This window comes from Canis lupus, chromosome X (genome assembly GCF_003254725.2).
Source record: "Canis lupus dingo isolate Sandy chromosome X, ASM325472v2, whole genome shotgun sequence".
In the NCBI taxonomy this organism is placed as follows: domain Eukaryota; kingdom Metazoa; phylum Chordata; class Mammalia; order Carnivora; family Canidae; genus Canis; species Canis lupus.
In genome coordinates, this window is record NC_064281.1 from 90,980,656 (window position 1) to 91,003,884 (window position 23,229).

The 23,229-nt window shown below is 37.3% G+C and overlaps 1 protein-coding gene across 1 annotated transcript in view; it reads left to right on the top strand.

The window, feature by feature from the left end:
• WDR44 (WD repeat domain 44) overlaps positions 1–23,229 on the top strand; it is an 81,356-nt gene that overhangs the window by 8,792 nt on the left and 49,335 nt on the right. The window contains exon 2 of the mRNA XM_025431340.3: positions 19,468–19,501. Coding sequence (XP_025287125.1) covers positions 19,468–19,501 — 34 coding nt within the window. The remainder of the gene's footprint in view (positions 1–19,467; positions 19,502–23,229) is intronic.

Consider the following 23,229-nt stretch of genomic DNA (forward strand, 5'->3'; position numbering starts at 1 on the left):
ATGAATAGAATGTAGAAGCTGTATTCAAACCCACTTTCTCAGAAGCAAGCATCCTGGTTACTAAGTAGGCTCAAGAGAAGAGGTGGGAGTGTTTTTTTCTGGCATTGCTCTCGAACTGGAAAAACTAGCCAAGGATGAACTTAATATCCATCTCATTTACCCCCAGCTTTCTCCTTCGTTTACCCAGTGTCATTACTACAGAAATTCACTAGCATTTAATAACTTATTGTCCCTTACAACTGAGAAGGGACTGTGATGGCCACTATAACAGCTGGGTCTTTGGGAAGAGTTAGGGAAAGATTGGTTAAATCGGATATAGCAGATGTGTTGGTAAGTGGGATTGGTTAGCATTCCACTTGTGGGGGTAGGTTTATTGGGTTAATGGAAGACAGGTGAGCAGAATGAATAGGTAGTAGCTTGATAAAACTAGTACATTTGTGAGTGGAAGTGAGTAGGTTTGTCAATACTTTGCAATTGATATTTTATCTATATTGGGTTGGCTTTAGAGATTAAGGCTAATGACTGAGATCAGTCTCTTTTCCTTTAAGTGAACTTTACTGTCCCTATTTTGTTCCAGGCCATAGCTCTTGGCTGTTGACCTTTAACTTTTGCCTTATTTCCCAGCAGAGAGAGATGTTCACAGCTGCTATGTAGTAGCAACAAAAGGTTTAGATGGTAATAGGGATGGTGAGTAGGCATGCTCTGTGGTGTTCCACTTCTCTTCACATTTTCTTCTACTTTTGAACTTCCTGGTTTTCCCAAATCTGCACCCCCACTCCTACCCCAGTTCCTATAAGAGTAAAGACGGAGGAAATGGAGGGGGCTGAGGCAAGGACAGTGGTTTGGATTTATGGAACCTTTGTAACTTGAGGACATCCTGTACTCAGCAAATATTAAATGTGAACAGTGAAGCCTTGGGAGGTGTTGTCAGTTATCCCGTAGTCATATCAATTTCTTGTTATCAATTTTTTCTTCCAGGGATGAATGGGTTCATAATAAGTATTATAGTCCTGTGTGTTGTTATGTGTAAAGAATAATGCCATGCTGTCAACCAGTGTTGGGCATGAGTTTTCAAAGGTACTTCTTTAGTCACATTATCTCTTCTGATTATCCTGCAGCTCTATGAGGCAGAAGGGACAATTTTTGTGGGATAGGTAGGACAATTTTTATCCTAATTTTGCAAATAAAACTCAGTCCAAGGTAGATAAGGGCTAGCCAACAGAAGTGGAACTTCACTACTTTGTGGTAATTAGATTATGGTTTTGAATGAAAATATAAAACGTTAGGTCTCTCCCTACTTTCCTTTTCTAAACTGTAAACATTTGTGATGTTATATTTTAAGTGTGAATTGTTAGAGTGATGAGACTAACTCTCCTGCCATTTGGGTATGTATAATTTATTGTTTAGAAAAATAAAAAGCAGGGGAACCTGGATGGCTCGGGCGGTTGGGCATTTGCCTTCAGCTTGGGTCAAGATCCTGGAGTCCCAGGATAAGAGTCTCGCATCTGGCTCCCTGCTCAGCAGGAAGTCTGCTTCTCCCTCTCCTCTCCCTGCTTGTGCGCTCACTCGCTTCCTCAAATAAATAAATAAAATCTCTAAAAAAAAAATAAAACAATAAGCAGTATTTTTCATGTTCTTTTTAAGCTTTGATGGAATTGATTATGGTACAGTAGCTGGGTCAGAAAATGACCTTGCTGCTGCAAGAGCTGGAATCCCAGATACTTCTAACTACATTTCGTGGAGTATGTTCCTTGTTCCTAAGAGAAAACCCCTCAAGATGTGAGCTATTGCTGATTGGGCTTCTGTGCTTCATCAAAAAGTCTTGATCCTGGATTTTTTTTTCTGTGTTTGTTTTGGAGATTGTTGTCACTTGTTTACTTAGGCCACAGTTTTGGCGAGGGGGGCGTTGTTTTGCTTTTTTGGTATAACTGATCATATTTTTGGCTACAAGCCACTAATTGGAAACACAATGCTTCTTTTTTTTTCTTCCCCTTGAAAGCTGTTTTCTAGCAGTCACAATGAATGCATGTGGTAGTTATTAATATTTTCCACCTAATCAAACCTATTTTGGCTGTCAAATTAGTAGGAAAAAATGCATTCCTCGTAGCTAATTAGAAAAATAACATTATCAGTAATTACTATTTAAGATCTAAGATTGAATAACCTTTTTTATAATTAATAATAAATGTGCCACTCAGAATGTTTTATGTAAATAAGCATTTAAGGTAATTTGAGATTTTTCTAGAGTATTGAGTCTTTAATACATATTCATTAAAGTATGCAGAAATAGAAATTCAAATACATAAAGCATAGTTATATAATATAAAATTTATAAAATAAAATGCTTAATATTAAATGTACTGAAGTATGCTTATTTTTCTATTCATGACATGGAAGGAGAACATGAATAATTAAAAGCTATCAGTTACACCAAAACCTCAGTTCAGTCATTAGTTTACAACCTCTTTTTCCATCGAGGCTTTTATCATAGACAGCAGTAAATTAAAAATAAAAATTAAAAAAAAAGAATGGTTTGGTTTGATTTTTGTTCCTCTGCCCATCTTTGGTAATGAGCAGTAAACTCAGAAGGAGAAAAAGGAAGAATCTCAAAGTCTGAATAATAAGTTCACTGACAATAGAATTGATTTATGTAAAAAATTTTAAAGGAGGATTGTGACAGATTCTTTAAAGTTCAAATTTTTATATAGGCTGATCCTATTGGCATTTACTTTTTTTCTTTAAGTAAGTTCTTCACTCAGTGTGGGACCTGAACTCACAACCCAAGATCAAGAGTCATATGTTCCAACGACTGAGCCAGCCAGGCGCCCCGCCCCCACCTTTTCCTTTCTAAGATTAATACACTATTGCATGTTTTAGATAACTTGCAAAAATCATATTAGCACATTAACTTGCTAAAGCTTCAGATATGGCCCATAGCCCACCCAGCCTCTTGTTTATTTTTAAAGAGTAAGTTACAAAGTGATTTAGCATGACTGTGTTAGTATTGACTTCTCTAGGCAGTCATAAATTTAGTTACCTGTTTCTGTTATGATTTTACTAGAAATTACTTTAAATCATTAAGAGAGAGACGCCTGGGTGGCTCAATGGTTGAGCATCTGCCTTTGGCTCAGCACATGATCCTGGAGTCCCAAGATCGAGTCCCACATCAGGCTCTCTGAATGGAGCGTGCTTCTCCTCCCTCTGCCTATGTCTCTGCCTCTCTCTCTGTGTGTGTGTGTGTGTGTGTGTGTGTGTGTGTGTTTCTTGTGAATAAATAAATAAAATCTTAAAAAAAATCATTAAGAGATGTGACTTTTATCTAACCCACTTGGGCAAATTGGGACATTGTGAGATAGATGCCTTTTCCTGGAGTTGTTTTTAATGTGGGTATTTATTAAATGTCTGTAAATGTGCAAACTAGAATGTTTTTAGTTTAGAATTCTTGAGTAGAAAAAAAAAAGAATTCTTGAGTAGGCCCAGGGAACAGATATATTTTTCTGTTATTTTTGTTAGTAAATAGATTATCAAGATGTTCTTTCAGGAATATGGCATAAAGCTGCATGAATTATATAAATCAGTTTTGAAAAATCAGATTGTCATTTTAGACAGAATGCACATCATTGCTTAAGGATCTCCTTTAAGTTTGTAATTTATATGTGATTAAAAAAAACAAAAATATGTGACTAGATTTATATTTCTTTATGAAGTTTTCTTTGATTTTATTAAAGATTATTTATAAATGTTGCCACAAAACCTGCTTTAAAAAAAACAGCTATTGTGCCAAATTTTTTTCACCACCTATTCCCATTAATATGGATAAAATCATTATTAGGGTTTTTTAAGATTTTATTTATTTGGTGGGACACCTGGGTGGCTCAGCGGTTGGGAGTATGCCTTTGACTCAGGGCGTGATCCTGGGATCAAGTCCCGCATTGGGCTCCCTGCAAGGAGCCTGCTTCTGCCTCGGCTTATGTCTCTGCCTCTCTCTCTGTCTCTCATGAATAAATACATAAATCTTTGGGAAAAAATATTTTATTTATTTGAGAGAGAGTGTTTATGTGCATGAGCAGAAGGTAGGGGCAGAGGGAGAAGCAGAGTCCCCACTGAGCAGGGACCCTGACATAGGACTTGATCCTAGGACAGGATCATGACCTAAGCTGAAGGCAGACGCTTAACTGACTGACCCCCCCAGGATCCCAGTTATTAGGTATTTTAGATATATTCTACTTCATGGCTTTCATAGTATTTAAAACTAAAAATGGCCTTTCAAAGAATAATAGAAGTAGTAATTCACATCTCTAGGGTTCAGTTAGTTCCCTGTTTGATAATTATAACTATATTCTTGGCTTTTTGTTAATCTTGTTAATAAATTAGTATTGCCATATATCTAGGGAAATATGAATGAGTCCGTTTTCAACAGCTTAGTTAAAACATGACATTAAGGCTGTACTAGGAAAATAAGAGTCATTTGTGATTGCCTAACACTTTCTTTCCTGCTATTCCTAGACTTTTCAGGTTGAGTTGGGATTGTCACTTTTGGTAGCAGCCAACTTAGAGTTGTGAGAATAGGTGTGGTACTGTCACAAATTATTTAATTTGTTTATTTTTACAAATGATTTGATTTTGAAAGGCCAGCAAATGATTTTCTCTTAGATCTCATTTCTTTAACTTGAGTATTGTTATTACTTGAAGATGTTATTTGACTTACCACTTTCTATGAGTGATTTTACTCCTTCATATATGATTAATAAAACTTACCATAAAAATGTACCTAAGTAAGTTGGATGCCCAACTCTTGATTTTGGCTTGGGTCCTGATCTTAGTTAGAGTCATGAGATTGAGTCCCACCTCAGGCTTCACACTCAGCATGGCGTCTGCTTGTCTCTCTCTGCTCCTCCTCAAGGACGTTCATATGTGCTCATGCATTCTCTTTATCTTTCAAAGAAATAAAATCTTATATAATAAAATCAGTATATAACACTTCAATTCCAGTTTTAAAAACAAGGCACTTAGAGCAAGATTTAAAAGCTAAAACGGTATCTTATCTAAATTTGAACTGTTTACAATTTTTGTTCAACTCTGTGGTTTTTTGGCTTTGTTTTTGGCTTTGTGTTTGATGTTGTTTTCCTGCCTGGCCTAAGTGGGGAGAAAATCTTCATGCCAGGGTTTTCTGATCACCAGAACCCTTCTGATTCCTAACTTAGACTTAGCCACTTGTGTGTTGGTCTTAGTTTACCATTAGATCTTCCTATTTCAACTTACTGGGTTTTAGAAATCAAAACTCTTTAATTACCTGCTTACTTTAATGACTTGGTAAGGCCTTATCTGTGCTCATAGCCTATTCACCTCAAGAACCTTAGAATCCCTGCACCTTCTTTGTACAGGCAAGCTGTTTTTTTGTTCTGCTCAATTCAGTTCTCTGACAAACTGCATAAGCTTATTTTACTTTTATAGTTTCCTGATGGCAAAGGCAAAAAGAAGAGGATAAAAACAAAATCAAGCTGTAGGGTAATTCTCTGTTAAGCCCTTGGTAGTCATCTTCTTATAAAAAAAAAAAAATGTTTCCCCAGCTTTATTCCAGCTGACTCACTTATACTCCTTCTTCCATATCATTGTTCCATTTTACCTCTTTAGGAGTCTGTCAGGAATTTTGCAAGAGGCTCCTTCAAGAGCCAACCACCTTTTTTTTTCTCGGAGCCTAGAAAAAGGTGCGTCCTCTTACTGACAGAAAAAGAAGACTTTGTCCATGTTTTTGTGTGTTGCCAAATTATCTTGGTATATTTTCACCTAGTATAGTACGAAGTCTAGAGATGTGAATGTTAAGTGTGAGATTGCTCTTAATATTTTATTTGTGTACTGCAGGAGGTGGGTCTTTGAGTTCCTTGTTGTTTAGTTGACTATGAAGCAGGTGGCAAATAGAGGTTTAGTTTGCACTCTCCTTCCTCCCTATTCTCAAAAGGCTTACAGATTGTGTTTGTTTGCTTTTCAGATAACAACCCTCAGGTAAGAGGTAAAGGAACATCAAGCCCAAAAGGCAGAAGGATGTGTCTGTAGCTAAAGGGTGAGAACCTTAGAGGTAGGGTGGTTTATGGGATCTGGCTCTTTGAAACCACAGAAATGCAGTGTTCTTTTCAAAAGTAGACTTAAGCACATGCACCATGATTTTAAGGCCTCATTAACCTAGAGCCTCATCATATGAGTGCTGAAGATTTAATTTTAAAATTGGGAAAGGTGATCCAATGATTGCCTGGAGAGAAACCACTTGCTGAAGCTCTGAAAAACCAAGAATCCTACCTATAGTCAGACATGTCAATACCTGATTTCAAAACGTGGGTTTTGCAGTAAGCCAGGCAAAACAGTGCATGCAACTAGCTTCTATTTGGGGGAATTTATAAAGGTTCTTTTTTTATAGATTTATTTATTTATTCATGAGAGACACAGACTCAGAGAGAGAGGCAGAGACACAGACAGAGGGAGAAACAGGCTCCTTGCAGGGAGCCTAATGCGGAACTTGATCCTGGATCCTGGGATCATGATCTGAGCCGAAGGCAGGCGCTCAACCACTGAGCCACCCAGGCATCCCTATAAAGGTTCTTAATACACACTTGTATTGATTGCCATTCAAATCTAGAGCTATTAGTGATTAAATGATTAATTAAGTGATTAAATCCAAATCTAGAGCTATTAGTGATTCTGGTTGTGGAAGGATTTTGAGATTATGTAATGACAGACTTGGGAAGCACATACCTCATATTGCAGTATTTTGATTGAGAAATACTACATCTGAAATATTTCTAGTATCCTTTTTATAACATGAAGAGTGCCCTAAAAAGATTTTGTATATATAGTAATTGAATTTCTATTTATTTATTTATTTAGCGTGAGTGTGTGAAAGGGGTAGGCACAGGGGAGGCAGAGGTAGGAGAGAATCCTTTTTTTAAAAAAAGATTTTATTTATTTATTAATGAGAGACACCGAGAGAGAGATGCAGAGACACAGGCAGAGGGAGAAGCAGGCTCCACACAGGGAGCCTGATGTGGGACCTGATCCAGGGACTCCAGGATCATGCCCTGGGCCGAAGGCGGTGCTAAACCACCGAGCCACCCAGGGATCCTGAGAGACAGAATCTTAAGCAGGCTTCATGCTCAGTGCCAAACCCAACAGGGGCTTGATCTCACAACCCTGAGATCATGACCTGTGCCAAAATCAAGAATGGACACTTAGCAGACTGAGCCCCCTAGGCACTCCCTATTTATTTATTATTAAAGGTTTTAGTTTTTTAAGTAATCTCTGTACCCAATGTGGGGCTCGAACTCACAACCCCAAGATCAAGAGTCACATGCTCCACCTACTTAGCCAGGTAGGTGCTAGTTGAATCCCCTTTTAATGACAACATAATTTTAATTGATATTGATCTAGAAAGTTGGCTATTGACGTTGACCTATATAAGTTAACCTCATTTTGAACATGTTGACTGAGGACAGCTTCAAAATGATATAGATATCTTTAAATAATGATTATAAGTCAATTTACATATCTAGAGATTTTGTCAGTTTGTTACAGTAGCCATCTTGTTCTTGTTTTTTGTGAGGGGACAATATAAGCCAACATAATTAAGCTAATAATATACCTTCCTACTCTTCACTGAGTGCTTTTGAAAAATGTACTTAACTGCATTTATACAGTGGTATTTGCATTTAGGCATATATACTGAATGCACTGTGGGAAAGCTTTGACTGAATTCACACAAGTGCAATTTTTTTTCCTGATCAGTGAACACTATTGAATACTTAGATGAATATTTATATGATGACATTGACCAGGCAATTCCTCCCACTTTTTCTCTTTATTACACACTAACAGATCATAGGGTTAATTGTCCACTTAATTAACTTGGGTGTGGAGTGGAGTTGCCAGATAAAATACAGAACTGCCAGTGAAATTCCAATTTTAGATAAACATACAGAAAATGTATTTGTTATCTGAAATTGGAATTTAACTGGGCAGCCTATATTTGTAGTTGCTAAATCTGGCAGGCCTAGGTGGGGAAGAAGTGGAAGGAGACTGGTGGATATGGGCATAGTTGTGAGATTTAAATACAATTATTGTGTAATGATAAAGGTAGCCTTTATTCTGACAGGAATACTAAAATTTTTTGAGTGCAGTGTTTATTTTAGAGTCCAACACTTTTTTCTGTGAAAGTGCATCAGTGAAAACAAAGCTCAGAAATAACGAAACTTAACAATGTATTGTTTAGGGATAACTTACGCTTTTAAATGATAAAGTAAGAAAGAACAAAAAACAAATCTGGGCTAGTGGTTTCCTCTAAGGGAAAGGCAGCAGATAGAGTAGAGCAACACAGTAGCCATACTGGTCTTGATGCTATACTCATTTTCAGGTGACTTGGTAAATCTCGGTTCCTTTTATTTGTTATGTTTCATAATGACATGCATATACTACATACACTTCTTTGTACATATCAAATATAAAATAACAGTTTAGAAGTTAAAAAATATGTTTCAATGAGAAAATTAGATAATATGCAAAGTTTCACTGCCTATACTTTGCAAAATAAATCCCAAATCCAAAAAGTAAAGAGGCATTCATTTCTTCCTTATCTTCTCCAGGATAGTTAGTATCCTTAGTTCTATATATCATTCTACTTGGTTTCTGGAACATTCACTAAATTGGTTTCTCTTTTTCAGATATATTCTATCTCATCAGTATTTCTCTTAAAATGTGGATATCCCAGTGGTACATAGTTTTATTTATTTGTTTATTTTAAAGAGGGAGAGAGAGAGAATCCCTAGGAGACTCCCTGCTCAGCATGGAGCCTGACATGGGACTTGACCTCACAGCCCTGAGATCATGACCTGAGCTGAAATCAAGAGTCGGACACTTAAATGACTGAGCCATCCAGGCGTCACTGGTACACAGTATTCTTAAGGGTGTTCTTATCAGTGTGAAGTAGAACAGAATTTACCACTCCCCTTGCCCTGGGCATAGTAGTTCTGTTAACTCAGTTTAAGATTACACTAGTTTTTTCAGCCACCCTATTACAGCCTCTACTGTGAGCAATCAACAAAAATGTCTAAATGTTTTGATCTGGTTTGCTGTTAAGTCATATCTCTCCAATCATGCATTTTACATTTATCCCTACTATATTGCATTCTGTTAAGATTGGGCTTCTTGTTCTAATGTATTAAAATACTTATGAGTCTTGTCAGCTAGTATATTCCTTATCCCTCCTACTTTGTGTCATCTGCAAATTTGGTAGATGTACCATCTGTGTCCACATTCAAGACATTAATAAGAATAAGGGGGGCATCTGGGTGGCTCAGTGGTTGAGCATCTGCCTTTGGCTCAGGCCATGACCCCAGGGTCCTGGGATTGAGTACCATACCATATCAGGCTCCCCAGGGGGAGCCTACTTCTCCCTCTGCCTATGTCTCTGCCTCTCTCTGTCTCTCATGAATAAATACATAAAATCTTTAAAAATAAATGAATAAGTAGGATTGAGGGACCTGGCTGACTCAGTAAAGCATGAGACTCTTGATCTCGGGGTTGTAAGTTGGAGCCACACATTGAGTGTAAAGATCACTTTAAAAAATCTTTAAGAGGGCAGCCCCGGTGGCGCAGCAGTTTAGCGCTGCCTGCAGCCCAGGGCGTGATCCTGGAGACCTGGGATCGAGTCCCACGTCGGGCTCTCTGCATGGTGCCTGCTTCTCCCTCTGCCTGTGTCTCTGCCTCTCTCTCTAGCTGTGTCCCTATGAATAAATAAATAACATCTTTAAAAAAAAAACAACAAAAAAAAAATCTTTAAGATGGGTAGCCCAGGTGGCTCAGCGGTTAGCACTGCCTTCAACCCAGGGTGTGATCCTGGAGATCTGGGATTTAGTCCCACGTCAGGCTCCCTGCATGGAGCCTGCTTCTCCCTCCGCCTCTCTCTCTCTCTCTCTCTCTCTCTCTCTCTCATGAATAAATTAATAAAATCTTAAGAAAAAATAAAAAATCTTTAAGAAAAAAAGTAGAATAGAACACAGGAGAAATTATTTAATAGTTCCTTATGGTTTTTCATTGATCCACTAATCAGCTACCTTGAGTAATGTTCAACCAGTTATAAACCTACCTGAATATATTCTAGCCTACATCTGTTTGTTGTCTACAAGGCTATCTGTGGCTGGCTTAGTCAGTAGAGCATGTGACTTTTGATCTCTAGGTTGTGGGTTGGAGCCCCACATTGGGTGTAGAGATTACTTAATAAAATATTTTTTTTAAAAAAGGATATTGTGAGAGTATTATAAAATTTAGTGCTTAAATCCAGATATTTTTTTTTGCATGTGTACAATATTCCCTTTATATCATAGGCCAGTAACCCTATCAGAAAAGGAAATTAGATTAATCTCATATGACAGGCTTTCTGTGAATACTTACTCTTAATGATTATCTTTTACCCACACCTAGGGCCTTTAAACCATTAATGTACTTAAGAATTTTGCTTAGAATTGAATCTGTGTATAGTTTTTACATCTACTTTCCACTGTTAACCATTGAGTGTTTTTTTTTTTTTTCATTTTCTTCTTCCAGACTCTGATTCTTTAAAGGTTTTAGATAAGGGAGTAAGCTGTGTAAATTCTCAGGGTATGCTGGGATATAATTTGTCTAGGACAGGAGAACTGAACTCATTTAGATTATCTAAGTACTTTTATCTCCTTGAATGCTTTGAGATTCAGTTTCCTCATTCTATGATTTGTTTTTCCTTTTCTGGTTTGACTCTCAGTAATCTTAATTGGAAAAAAGAAAGAATTGAGACAGCCTTTTCCATTCTAATATTTGCCTATACATATAAGCAGACCTGTACCTTTTGTTGTTCTTACTCTGAATATAAATCAAAGCTGGTATTTTTTTTAAATACCAGCACATTCTGAGCACCAATCTTTCTGATATTGTTCTTACAGGTTTTTGCAGTTTTCTTTGGATATGTGCCCATTCCATCCCTACAATTTCTTCTGCATGTTTTCCTTTAAAATATTTTTTATGACATGACATTGTGGAGATGCAGTGAACAAAATTCGGACCATGAGAATTTCTACAGGATGAACAACCTAGTTTCTTTTTGTTGTTTGGTTGGGTTTTTTTAAGACTTAATTTATTTTATTTATTCATGAGAGAGAGAGAGGCAGAGACATAGGCAGAGGGAGAAGCAGGCTTCCTGTGGAGAGCCTGATGTGGAACTCAGTCCCAGGACCCTAGGATCACGACCTGAGCCAAAGGCCAGATGCTCAACCACTGAGCCACCCAGGTGCCCCAAGACTTAATTTTTTTCTAGAGCAGTTATAGGTTCACAGCAAAATTGAGAGGAAGGTATAGAGATTCCCCATTTACCTCCTCCCACTCACACATGCATAGCCTCCCGCATTATCAACATCCACATCAGAGTGGTGCACTTGTTACAGTTGATGAGTCTACACTGACATAATCACCCGAAGTACATAGTTTACCTGAGGGTTCACTCTTGGTGTACATTCTACAGGTTTGGATAAATGTATGACATGTACCCCTCATTATAGTATCATAAAGAGTAGTTTCACTGCCCTAAAAATCCTCTTCAGGATGAAAAACCTATTTCTTCAATATATAAACTGCAAGAAATAAGAGATTGAAGGGGAACCTATTGATTGAGAGAGCCAATCGACTGATTGTAACACATGGACCTTATTTGGGTATTAATTGAAAGGAACCAGCTGTAAAAAAAAATTTGAGATAATCTGGGCAATATGAATTCGTGACTGTATAATAGTGTATTGTTAAATTTGACAGTAGTACTGTGATGTTTTAAATAGAAGTCTTTTTTATTTTTTTTAAAGATTTTATTTATTCATGAGAGACACGGAGAGAGGGGCAGAGATGGGCAGAGGGAGAAGCAGGCTCCATGCAGGGAGCCCGATGTGGGACTCGATCCTGGGTCTCCAGGGAGCCTGATGTGGGACTTGATCCCGGGGCTCCAGGGACCCCGATGTGGGACTTGATCCTGGGTCTCTAGGGAGCCCAATGTGGGACTCAATCCCGGGGTCTCCAGGATCACGCCCTGGACCGAAGGCGGTGCTAAACCGCTGGGTCACCCGGGCTGCCCAGAAGTCTTTTTTAGATACATAACATTTTTATGGGTAAAAATAAAACAGTTTCTGGAATTTGCTTTAATATAACCTGGCAGGGGTGTGGAGGGAAGAATATTGATACCATTATTGAACATTGTCAATATGTTGTCTATGTGGGTTCATAACGTTCTCCCAATTTTGTATACATTTGAAATGGCCGTAATTCAAAGCTGGAAAAACTCCCCCAGAATATATTTCTGTGGTCACATTCATTGTTACTAGCAGATTCAGGGCTAAACCCCATATCTCCTGAATCCTCATGTTATTTTACTATATAGCTAAACTTCTAGCCCCTCTACTTCCAAATTGATGTCATGTTGCCCTTTCAGTCTCTGGGTCCCCTGTTCTTCCCTGGGCAATTTGTGGTGGATTTGGATTATTAAAGCTTTGGATTTTCAAAGCCTTAATAAGTGGCCAATTTTACTTGATTGGCTACCTACCCATGTGAAACCATGACCCGTTTTTTTTTTTTTTTTTTTTTTTTTTTTAGAATTATTAGGGAAGTTCACAGGCTGCATGGGTTGTTAAAATCAGCAAAGAGCCTTGTGTCCTAATCCTAACTAGGCCTTTGATCTTAAGTTCTAGGATGGTCCGGATCATATTGGCTTTGTTCACTGTTTTACACCCAGTGCCGGGCAGCCTGGGTGGCTCAGCAGTTTAGTGCTGCCTTCAGCCCAGGGCATGATCCTGGAGACCTGGGATCAAGTCCCGCATCGGGCTCCCTGATGGAGCCTGCTTCTCCCTCTGCCTGTGTCTCTGCATATCTCTCTCTCTCTCTCTCTCTCTCTCTGTGTGTGTGTGTGTGTGTTTCATGAATAAATAAATTTTAAAAAAATCTTACACCCAGTGCCTAGCATTTTCCATGAATGGAAATGATTTAGCCTCATTTTCCTCACATGTGAAATGAGTTCATTGATCTAAGTGGTTAAGCTTCTTTCCAGATAGAGCCCACTTCAGGCTCCCGGCTACGTGAGGAATCTGCTTGTCCCTCTCCTTCTGCTTCTCCCCCCTGCTTCCTGGTTCTCTCTCAAATAAAATCTTTTTTTAAAGATTTTATTCATTTATTCATGAGAGCACAGAGAGAGAGGCAGAGACACAGGCAGAGGGAGAAGCAGGCTCTATGCAGGAAGCCCGACGTCTGGGACTCGATCCCGGGACTCCAGGATCACGCCCTGAGTTGAAGGCAGCTCAACCGCTGAGCTACCTAGGCATCCCTCAAATAAAATCTTTAATAACTGTTATTTTTCCCTTCTGAGTCCTTTTTTTTAAAGTCCTTTTAGGATTTTGGGGTTTTGTTTTGTTTTCCTTTCAGTATTTTAAAAACAATTATTGTAAATACCTTTAACAGTAGGTAACATCAATAGATATATAGACTCATGTCTAACACCTGTGACAGAAAACCCACAGTTGTGGTGCATCCAAATCTCTTAAAAGTAGGCTACTGTTATGCATTTTCTATAAGATTGATTTTGTTTTTCCGAAGTATATGAGAACTGTTCTCAACATTACTAGAGAGTCAGGTTTAGTAAGTTCCAAAGTCAAGCTATCTTACAGGGGTTAATAAAACGTTGTGTTGCTTACATATTTGTTAGCTTTCACTGAAATTGTATTGAATGCAGTATTGTTATGTCAGAGCTTATAAAGGATTAAACATTGTGCTTCCTATGGAAACTTGGGCAACTTTTAGGTAAGTTGCGGTCATTGTCATCAGATCCAAGTCTAGTGACTAGGCACCTACCTTTGGGAGTAGTGACCTTATTATTCTAATGAAATTTTGCTGGAGGTATATGAAGGCTATTGCCAAATCAGGTCAGAGTTTATAAAAGAAAAATAGTTACTATACTGTCTTGCCAAATCACCAAAGCAATGTTTGGAAGCCATGTAAATTTTAAAAATTCTATTGTGCAGACATTAAGATGAATTGTTCTAAACACAAATACCCTAGCTGCAAAAGGAAAACGATAATTAAAATGCTAGATGGATGGGGACTTTGAGAAAGCATCTGTCACACATTATTTTATATTCAAACATGAGCTTTGTTAGTATAAACTCAACAAGTATGAAAACAACTTTCTTACCCAAAACAGGATATAATGAAGAGTGCCTGGGGAGCTCAGTCTGTTAAGTGTCTGCCTTAGGCTCAGGTCATGATCTCCAGGGCCTGGGATGGAACCCCACATCACCTGTGCTCCCTGGTCAACAGGGAGTCTGCTCCTCCCTCTTCCTCTCCCTCTGTGATGGCTCTTGCTCTTGCTCTCTCAAATAAATTTTAAAAACCTTTTTAAAAACAGGATATAGTGAATTAAGATATTCTGTGTTGAAAGTTACTGAAGTACTAATTTGAAAATGGCTTTTATATTCAAAATCTAAGTGGAAGCCACAGTAGAAATAATTTTAATGTGGTTTTTTTAAGTAGAGTATCAATACTTTTTTACAACAGATTTTATTGTGAAGCTGCTTTAGAAATTACTTGTTTTTCATGTTTAAATATAATAGTGCCATTGGTAGATAGTGTCTTCAATTTCAGAAACTGGTACAAAATCAAAGATTTTCTGTGTTTGTAACTAGTATTAGTATGTTGGAAGTTTTTCTTTTGCTATTAGATAATCAAGGAAGTTTAGCCTTTATATTTTTGTTCACCTTCATAAGTACATTTTTTTGCACATTTATTATTTAAGCTTTGTCAATCAGATATTTAATACGTTGAAAATATTTCATTTGAAAATATCCTATGATAAAATTTTCTAAATGAACTTTTGAAGACCTTATTTTGCTTTGTTAGGTTTTAAGTGAAGTATACCACCAATGCTTAAATATGTCTACCTGGTACTTCAGAGTTTTTTGTTTTGTTTTGTTTTTTCTTTAAGTAGGCTCCATACCCAATGTGGGGCTTGGACCCACAACCCTGAGATTGAGAGTCCTTTGCTCTACCGATCAAGCCAGTTAGGCACCCCACTTCAGAATTCTTTAAAGATTTCACTTGTGTGTGGTGCAGTAAAAGTTATTTTATGTAGGCATTTGGACTTTTTCTAGGAAAAATTACTGACCTTGACCTGTAAAAAGAAGGAATCTAATTTCCAATATTTAGTATCTACAGACATTTTGAAGGAATATTTTTCTAGTTAACTAGAAAAAGTATTACTGGACATTTCTGGATGTGTGTGTTGGATTATGTCAGTGTTTCCTACAGTATATCTCAAGTTTAAGGGAAATCAAAGGGTATAAAATTTAGATCATTAGTTGTGGTACAAATTAACCTATTCACTCCTGAACTAATGAGGGGTCTTAAAATTTCCTAAAATTACAGGAACTCTAAAAACTTCTGCTTTTAAAGGTCATGCAGTTTAGTTTGTTGGGAAAACTCAATTTTCTTGACCTCTAGATGCCCATTTCTTCTGTCCCCAAACTTGAACATGAATTGTTTTCTTTAGGCACATAATCAGCTTGAAATAGTATAATGTTATCTCGACTTTGAAGTTAGAGACTCAGAAACAGAGGAGTTGAGTGTTTGTCCAGGGATACCAAAGATTAGTGATACCTGGCTTACTGGGCAACTACTACTTTGCTAATGGATTCTGAAGTACAGCTGAAAATAAGAAATAATCACTTAAACAGCCTCTAACCAATCAAAAATAGTGCCACAAAGTCCACAGTAAAGTCATGCACAAAAATTCTCATGGGGAGACCCTCACTCAGAATCTCTGGATTCTTCCTTTAGCATACAATTCCATTTTTAAAAACCTGGTTTCCCAGCTCAATGGAGATTAGAAGCAAAAATTAGAAGGAGATGGGGAGAGAAGCTTTTAAAGACAGGCACACGGCCAACTGTAAGAACTGACCAATTAAAATGACCACTTAAATTGAGGAAAGAGACACAAAACTGTAAAACACAGACATTCCAAGCATAATAGCCTAGGGTCCTGTAGTGTGAAGGCAAATAAATTCCCCACAAATAAATGTCCCTGAAGGGCATTACTATATTAAAATGTAGTGTGGTATTTGAGCATAATTACTCTGAGTCAGTAAGAAAGGGAAAATTTTATATCCTTTGTTTAAGAAGGTATTTTCAAGGGAAAGATTACTGGAATGGCAGGGCTTAGCCTATAATGTACTTATTTACAAGCAGCTTTTGAAATGGAAATTCAAAAATAATTAAAATACTTTCAGAAGTTTGGCACTAAAAGAGAAGCTTCGTCTCTCTTGAAATTTTATATATGGAACATTTCATTATTTTTATTCCCTGGCAGTGCCAAATCAATTAGGTGTTAATTGTAGTTGTTAAAGGCAGATCAGAATTCAGAGCTTTTGACTTTAATCAGTCTAGTCCAACCCAAGAAGCAGCACTAATTGCCTTTACTTTAGTGTTCGTACATTCTTAGCACCAATTAGAATCTTTTCATAATCATCTTTTAAGGCCTTACCCAGAAAGGAGGCAATACTGCAAAGTATTTTAGAGAGTGGACTCTTGTGTCAGACTGCCTGGGGTCTAATTCTGGCCCTACTATTTACTAGCAGTGCAATTTAAATGACCTAATCTGACCCAAGCCTCAGTTGTTTTTGTTGTGTAAAATAAGGAAGGTAATAAAACTACCTCATAGGAAAGTTGTGAGGACAAAAGAAGCTAAAACAAGGCAAGTCTTAGCAAGATTTTGGGCACTTGCTTAATAAATGATGGCCATTGTTTTATTATTATTACAATGCCCCATTAGGAACACTTCCTGTGGGAATACTAAATAATGATTTACTGTTTCTTAGGGTAAAACGAATTGTTCTTTTCTCATCTTGGCACATGATACACATCATTTTAGCCAACTTCACAAATTACAAATGCGCTTTCACTTTTACTAGATGCCAGTGTTCTATAAATGGTTCAAAAATGTATCACAAAAGAAATCTGTTCTTACAGGGATCCCTGGGTGGCGCAGCGGTTTGGCGCCTGCCTTTGGCCTGGGGCGCGATCCTGGAGACCTGGGATCGAGTTCCGCGTCGGGCTCCCGGTGCATGGAGCTTCTCCTTCTGCCTGTGTCTCTGCCTCTCTCTCTCTCTCTCTCTCTCTCTGTGTGTGATTATCATAAATAAATAAGTAAGTAAGTAAGCAAGCAAGCTAGCTGTTCTTACAAGCTACCCTGTTAAAGACAAGCGTCGGGCTCCCGGTGCATGGAGCCTGCTTCTCCTTCTGCCTGTGTCTCTGCCTCTCTCTCTCTCTCTCTGTGTGTGTGTGACTATCATAAACAAACAAACAAACAAGCTGTTCTTACAAGCTACCCTGTTAAAGACAATCTTAGGCTTGATAAGCCTAGAAAAAGGTATAGTAGCCTGACATTTTACTGCTAACCAAGACCATAACAACCTTGTAACATTTAAAATGTTTCAAACATGAGTGTTTTTTTGTTACTAGTTTTTTGTTCAATGGCATCTCAAAATGTAAACCAGATTCCATTTTAATCACCAGCTCAATATAATCTGATTTTATTCATATTCCCTGTTGGTAAATGGGCTGGAGCTTGATGACAGCCTGTGGGTTATCTTTTCTGAGTTTCAGAAATTGATCTCAGGCTCCCCACTGCTGACAGTATCTTGGAGAAACTGGCTGAAGCTCATTTGTGAGTTTCAATGAAGCAATTTAAAGCTTTTTTTTTTTTTAATTTAAAGCTTCTGAAGAAACTACCACTTAACTGTGCATGCCCCATGTGCTCTCACTTAATCCTTATAGAAGTTCTATGAAGTAGAGTGCTTTTACCCTCTTTACCCTCTTTTACAGAGGAGGAGATTGAAGCTTGGAAAAATTAAATGATTTGATCAAGATCGCACGTAGAGTAAATGGTAGAACATTTAAGCAGGGTCCATATGCTTGAAAGGTCTTGCTCTTTTCACTATGTCCCCTTGGCTCTCAAAAGGAAGTAATAAATTACTCCTTATACTTTGTACATGACTATATGTAAAGTCCTGTTAGAACCAAGCTGGAATATTTCCACATATGTCAACAATTGGCCCATAATTTAGATCCTGTGAATCAATGGCTAGAAAGTGCTCTTTATGAAATCTGTTACATAACAGATAAATGTGACTCCCCATTCTGTGTTTTTTTCCTTTTTTTGACAGCTAAAAAACCTGGCCAGATTGCTCAAAGTGAGGCTCATGAGGAAGACGGATTTTCTCTTTCTTCTCTTCTCTACCTCATATGGGGCCTACATTTTTTTTTGGGGGGGGGCTACATTTTTTAAATCTTATTTCCTTTTGCTGCTACACCTCTGAAGCAGATGATTTCTTTTTTCCTAATTGGCATTCAGAATATGTGCTACATAGAAATTCAGGCTTCTTCAAGGTTTTTTGTTTTTATGTTCTTTTGATTGCACTTATGTTTTAGACATCCTTTGTTTGGAATCTTTTCTCTCCTTCTCTCTTTTTAAAAAAGATTTATTTATTGGAGAGAGAGTGCACTAGAGTGAGGGGGGGTGGGGAGAAGGAGAGAAGGAGACTCTGCCCTCAGCAGGGTTTGATCTCGCCACCCCGAGATCATCACCTGAATCAAATCTAGAGTCCTAGGCTTAATCTTCTGAGCCACCCAGGCACCCTCTTTTTTCTTTTTTTAAATATCGGAATAGCCTTGGTCTAATCACCTCTGGGTAAAGAGGACTTTGTTACATAGCAGTTTGTTTGCCAGGGAAGCCAAATAATTGGGAATATATTTTTCATTCTTGGAAGTTGTCCTTTGTTAACATGGAATTATATTGTCTAGGCACTACAATTAAATTGTGGGCACTATTTTATATAGCTACTGTTTTGTTTTTGTTTTAAGAGTTACTTATTTTTAGAGAGGGCACATGACCTGGGTGGGGGAGGGGCAGAGGGAGAAGGGGGGAGAGAATGTTTAAGCAAGCACCATGCCCATTGTGGAGCCCTACCATCAAGAACCCTTCTTGATCTCACAAAGCTGAGATCATGACCCAAGCAGAAATCAAGAGTCAGGCGTCCCTAGAATATTTATTCTCAAGAAATTTATCGTGGAAGAGCACAAAATTTTATTTACAAGGATGCTTATTATAGTATTCTATGTTCTATGTATCTGAGAAGATGAAAGGTACATACTCAAATCTCTAGATGGTAGGATTATGGGTTACTTGTATTTTATTCTCTACTTTTTGTGTTGTCTACATTTTCTATGTGCACAGAAGACTTTTTCCAATCACAAAATGTATAAATGTTTTTTAAAATATGGGCTTTAATAAAGTGTCTTTAATAAATGTATAGAAGTATTTCCCTTCTTGCCTCCACTATTCAACACCTCCTTCCTTTTATTTCTGTACAGGTCTCCAGGAAAGGTTGGAATTTCAACATTAAAGGTAAGTTTTGTTTTCTGAGAGTTATATCTCCACAAATTGTGTACACTTTTCATTCATTTTTCTATTTTATGTAAATCTTGGTTTTCTTTTGTTGTTATTTTTTGCTAAGTAATATTGTCATTGTATCTTACTAGGTGTGATTGTTATTTCTAAACAAATGCTGTGCTACAAGGAAGGGACTGTAAGTTTTTTAGATTTCCACTAATTTTGTTTTATAATTTTTAGAATAGAAGAATACTATAAAATATGTGTGTATGTTAATTGAAAAAGTAATATTTGCATGACAAAAATGTGGAATAACCAAAAACTTGTATACTTCTTATGGGCACATGCTTTAGTATCATTACTATATATAAAAATCAACCCCAGCCTTATCTCCAAGCAAAGGAGTTTGGTATTGAGATGTTATGCTAGGGAAAGCCATTTTAAGTCCATGAATATCATCAAACAGAACTATTTACATCAAATAGAGTATATACTGTATGTGTATGTTTGTGTATTACTATATATAATGTATGTATAATCTCAAACGTGCTGTATTTTTTTAGTGTCCCTACTTTCTGTTTATACACGTTGGATATTCATCTCTTTGATACATTGTGGTGTGTTCATGTGGCATATATTCTATAGCAGTAGATATGAATGAATTGATTATATACAATGACATAGATGGATTTCAGCACCATAGTGTTGGGTGGGGAAAAAACAAGTCACAGTAAGATACATTCAGTAAGATTCCATTTATATTAAGATCAAAAACATGCAGAACGAAATAATGTGTTGTTTAGAGATAGAAGCACAGAGTATAAAGAACAGCAAGGGAGTGACAAACACAAAGTTGAAGGTATCAATCATGTCTGAGGGAGAAAGAATATAATAAAAATGGAGGAGGATATGCAAGAGATTGAAAGCTAATGATAATTTTTTTCTTAAACTGAGTACTTAAGATTAAATCATAATTCTTCATTCCTTGTATTTTATAAAAGTTCTCTTGTATTTATTTGATAAAAACAATTATAAATAATGCATGGACATGGTTAAAATTTGCTTAGTACAAAAAAGTAGATGGTTGAAAATGTAGCTTCCCTCTCATTCCTCATTGTCCACCTCCCAATCCCCATATCCAGAGATGATTGCTGTTTATGCCTGTAGGTTTTTAAAGCCACTTAGCTCTAAGATATTTATATTGGTTATAAGAAATAGGTTTGTGAAATTTACTTTATCTCAGTAATTATAGATTGTGCTTAACTTGAATAAAATTAGATAGAAAATATACATATTTAGTAAATAAACACAAAGTTGGATATTGCTATTTACTTCTGAAATAATTATAGATTACAAGAAGCTGCAAATGTAATTTAGAGAACTCTTATGTATCCTTCATCCATTTCACCCAGTGGTTATGTCTTAATTATAGTACAATATGAAAACCAGAAATTTGACATTGGTACAATATGAGTATATGGTTTTGCTTCAGTTTATTACATATGTATATTTGTATAACTACCACCACAAGATACAGATCTATTTCATCACCACAAAGATATCTCTTGTGTTACCCTTTTATAAATTCACACACACTCCCTCCCTCACATCATCCCTAACCCCAGACAGCCACTAAGCTGTTTTCCATTTCTGTAATGTTGTCATTTAAGAATATCCTATAAATGCAGTCATATAGTGTGTGACCTTTTGAGACTGCCTCAAAGGATTGAGATCCAAGTTGTTGCATGCATCAACAGTTTATTCCTTTGTCTGTAGCATGAATGTACTCAGACTCTTGAGTGAATATCATGTATAACAGCATATCTATTGATATTTTAAGCAATCCAAAGAAGAATTTGGTTTAGTCCTGATTTTGATGATTTTACAATCTCACAGAAGAGAGATGTATACGAGATATTGGTGTTTGTAGAATAGAATAGACTTCTAAGTGCTCCAAGGAGTTTGGGGGAGATAAAACAATAGGAGAGCATGGGTACCTGGAATAGAAGAGAAAAGTTTCAGGGAGGAGGTAGAACTTGTGCTGGGCTTTGAGCAATGGAAGAGATCTGCATAGGCAGATAGAGAAAAATTGGGAAAGCATTGTATGTTAGGCAATAGTATGAGCTCATTAATATGCAAAGGTACAGAATTTGCTGGGAGCATTGAAAGACTGGTGTGACCAATATAAATGTTTCAGCAGTGAAATGATGGAAAAGTGAGGTGGGGGCAGATTTCAATGAACTTTGAATGTCAGCTTAAGAACTCTGGGCTTTAGGGATCCTTGGGTGGCTCAGTCAGTTAAGCGTCTGCCTTCGGCTTATGTCACGATCCCAAGGTCCTGGGATCGAGCCCCACATCAGGCTCCCTGCTCTGTGGGGAGTCTGCTTCTCCCTCTCTGCTGCTCCCTCTGCTTGTGCTCTCTTTCTGTCAAAGAAATAAATTTTAAAAAAAGAACTCTGGGCTTTGGGGCACCTGGGTGGCTCAGTTGGTTGAGCATCCAACTCTTCGTTTCAGCCCATGTCAGGATCATGGGATCGAGTTCCACCTCCAGCTCTGCATGAAGTCTGCCTGTCCCTTTCTCCCTTGCCCCCCCCCCCCCGCTTTCAAATAAATACATAAAATCTTTTTCAAAAAACTCTGAGCTTTAAAATTTTGAAGCAAGATATTTTATTTTATTTATTTTTTAAAAGATTATTTACTTATTTATTCATAGAGACACACACACACAGAGAGAGAGGCAGAGACACAGGCAGAGGGAGAAGCAGGCACCATGCAGAGAGCCTGACCTGGGACTTGATCCAGGGTCTCCAGGATCATGCCCTAGGCTGCAGGCAGCGCTAAACCGCTGCACTACCAGGGCTGCCTGAAGCAAGATATTTTATTATTTATTTCTTTCTTTCTTTTTAAGATATTTTAAAAGTCAATTTTTATCTGTCTTACCAGTTGTGCTCTTCAGAGGTTTTTTTTTTTTTTTTTTTTTTTTTTTTTTTTTTTTTTGCTGAGGAATTAACTAAAGGTATGGAGTGAGTGGAAGGGTGGGAGATGGTTTGGAGGCAAGAGACTAAGTGCACAGAGAATGGTTAAGAGGCAGTTAGAAGGTCAAGACTTGAACAAAGGGATTGTGTTGATAGGAATCAGTGGACTGTTGTGGCCATTATTTAACAGTTGTTTCTTGGTGGTGGTGGGTTCCCCCCCCCCCCTTCTTAGCAAAAGAGAGTAGAGATCACATCTCTATAAAGTGTTTTTTAAAATGTCACTTTAGGGGCACCTGGCTGCTTCGTCAGAAGAGCATGTGACTCTTGATCTAAAAGTCATGAGTTCGAGCCCCACTTTGGGGGTAGAGATTACTTAAAAAAAAACACAATAAATAAACTTTAAAAAGTAAATAAATAAATACATAAAATTTCACTTTGGTCACTGTTAATAGTTTCCCCTTCCTCACTAGTAAAAACTAGAAGTGACCTGAATTTTTAAAAAACTGAAATTTTTAGCTCACTGTTCTTTAGTAGATAATAAGATTTCCCTGAGTGTAGATTACTTTTGTGCAACTTATTTGTGAAAATGATTAGTCTTTTGGATGTGCTTATTAAAATTCAAAAGCTCAAACTGTAGAACTGAATACTCTGGAAAGTACAGGCAGTTCTCTAATATCCAACAGAGATGGAGGGAGACAGTGGTCTGAATTGCTAGAAATTGAATGATCCTACCATACTTCTATTGTTTTAAAGATTTTATTTATTTGA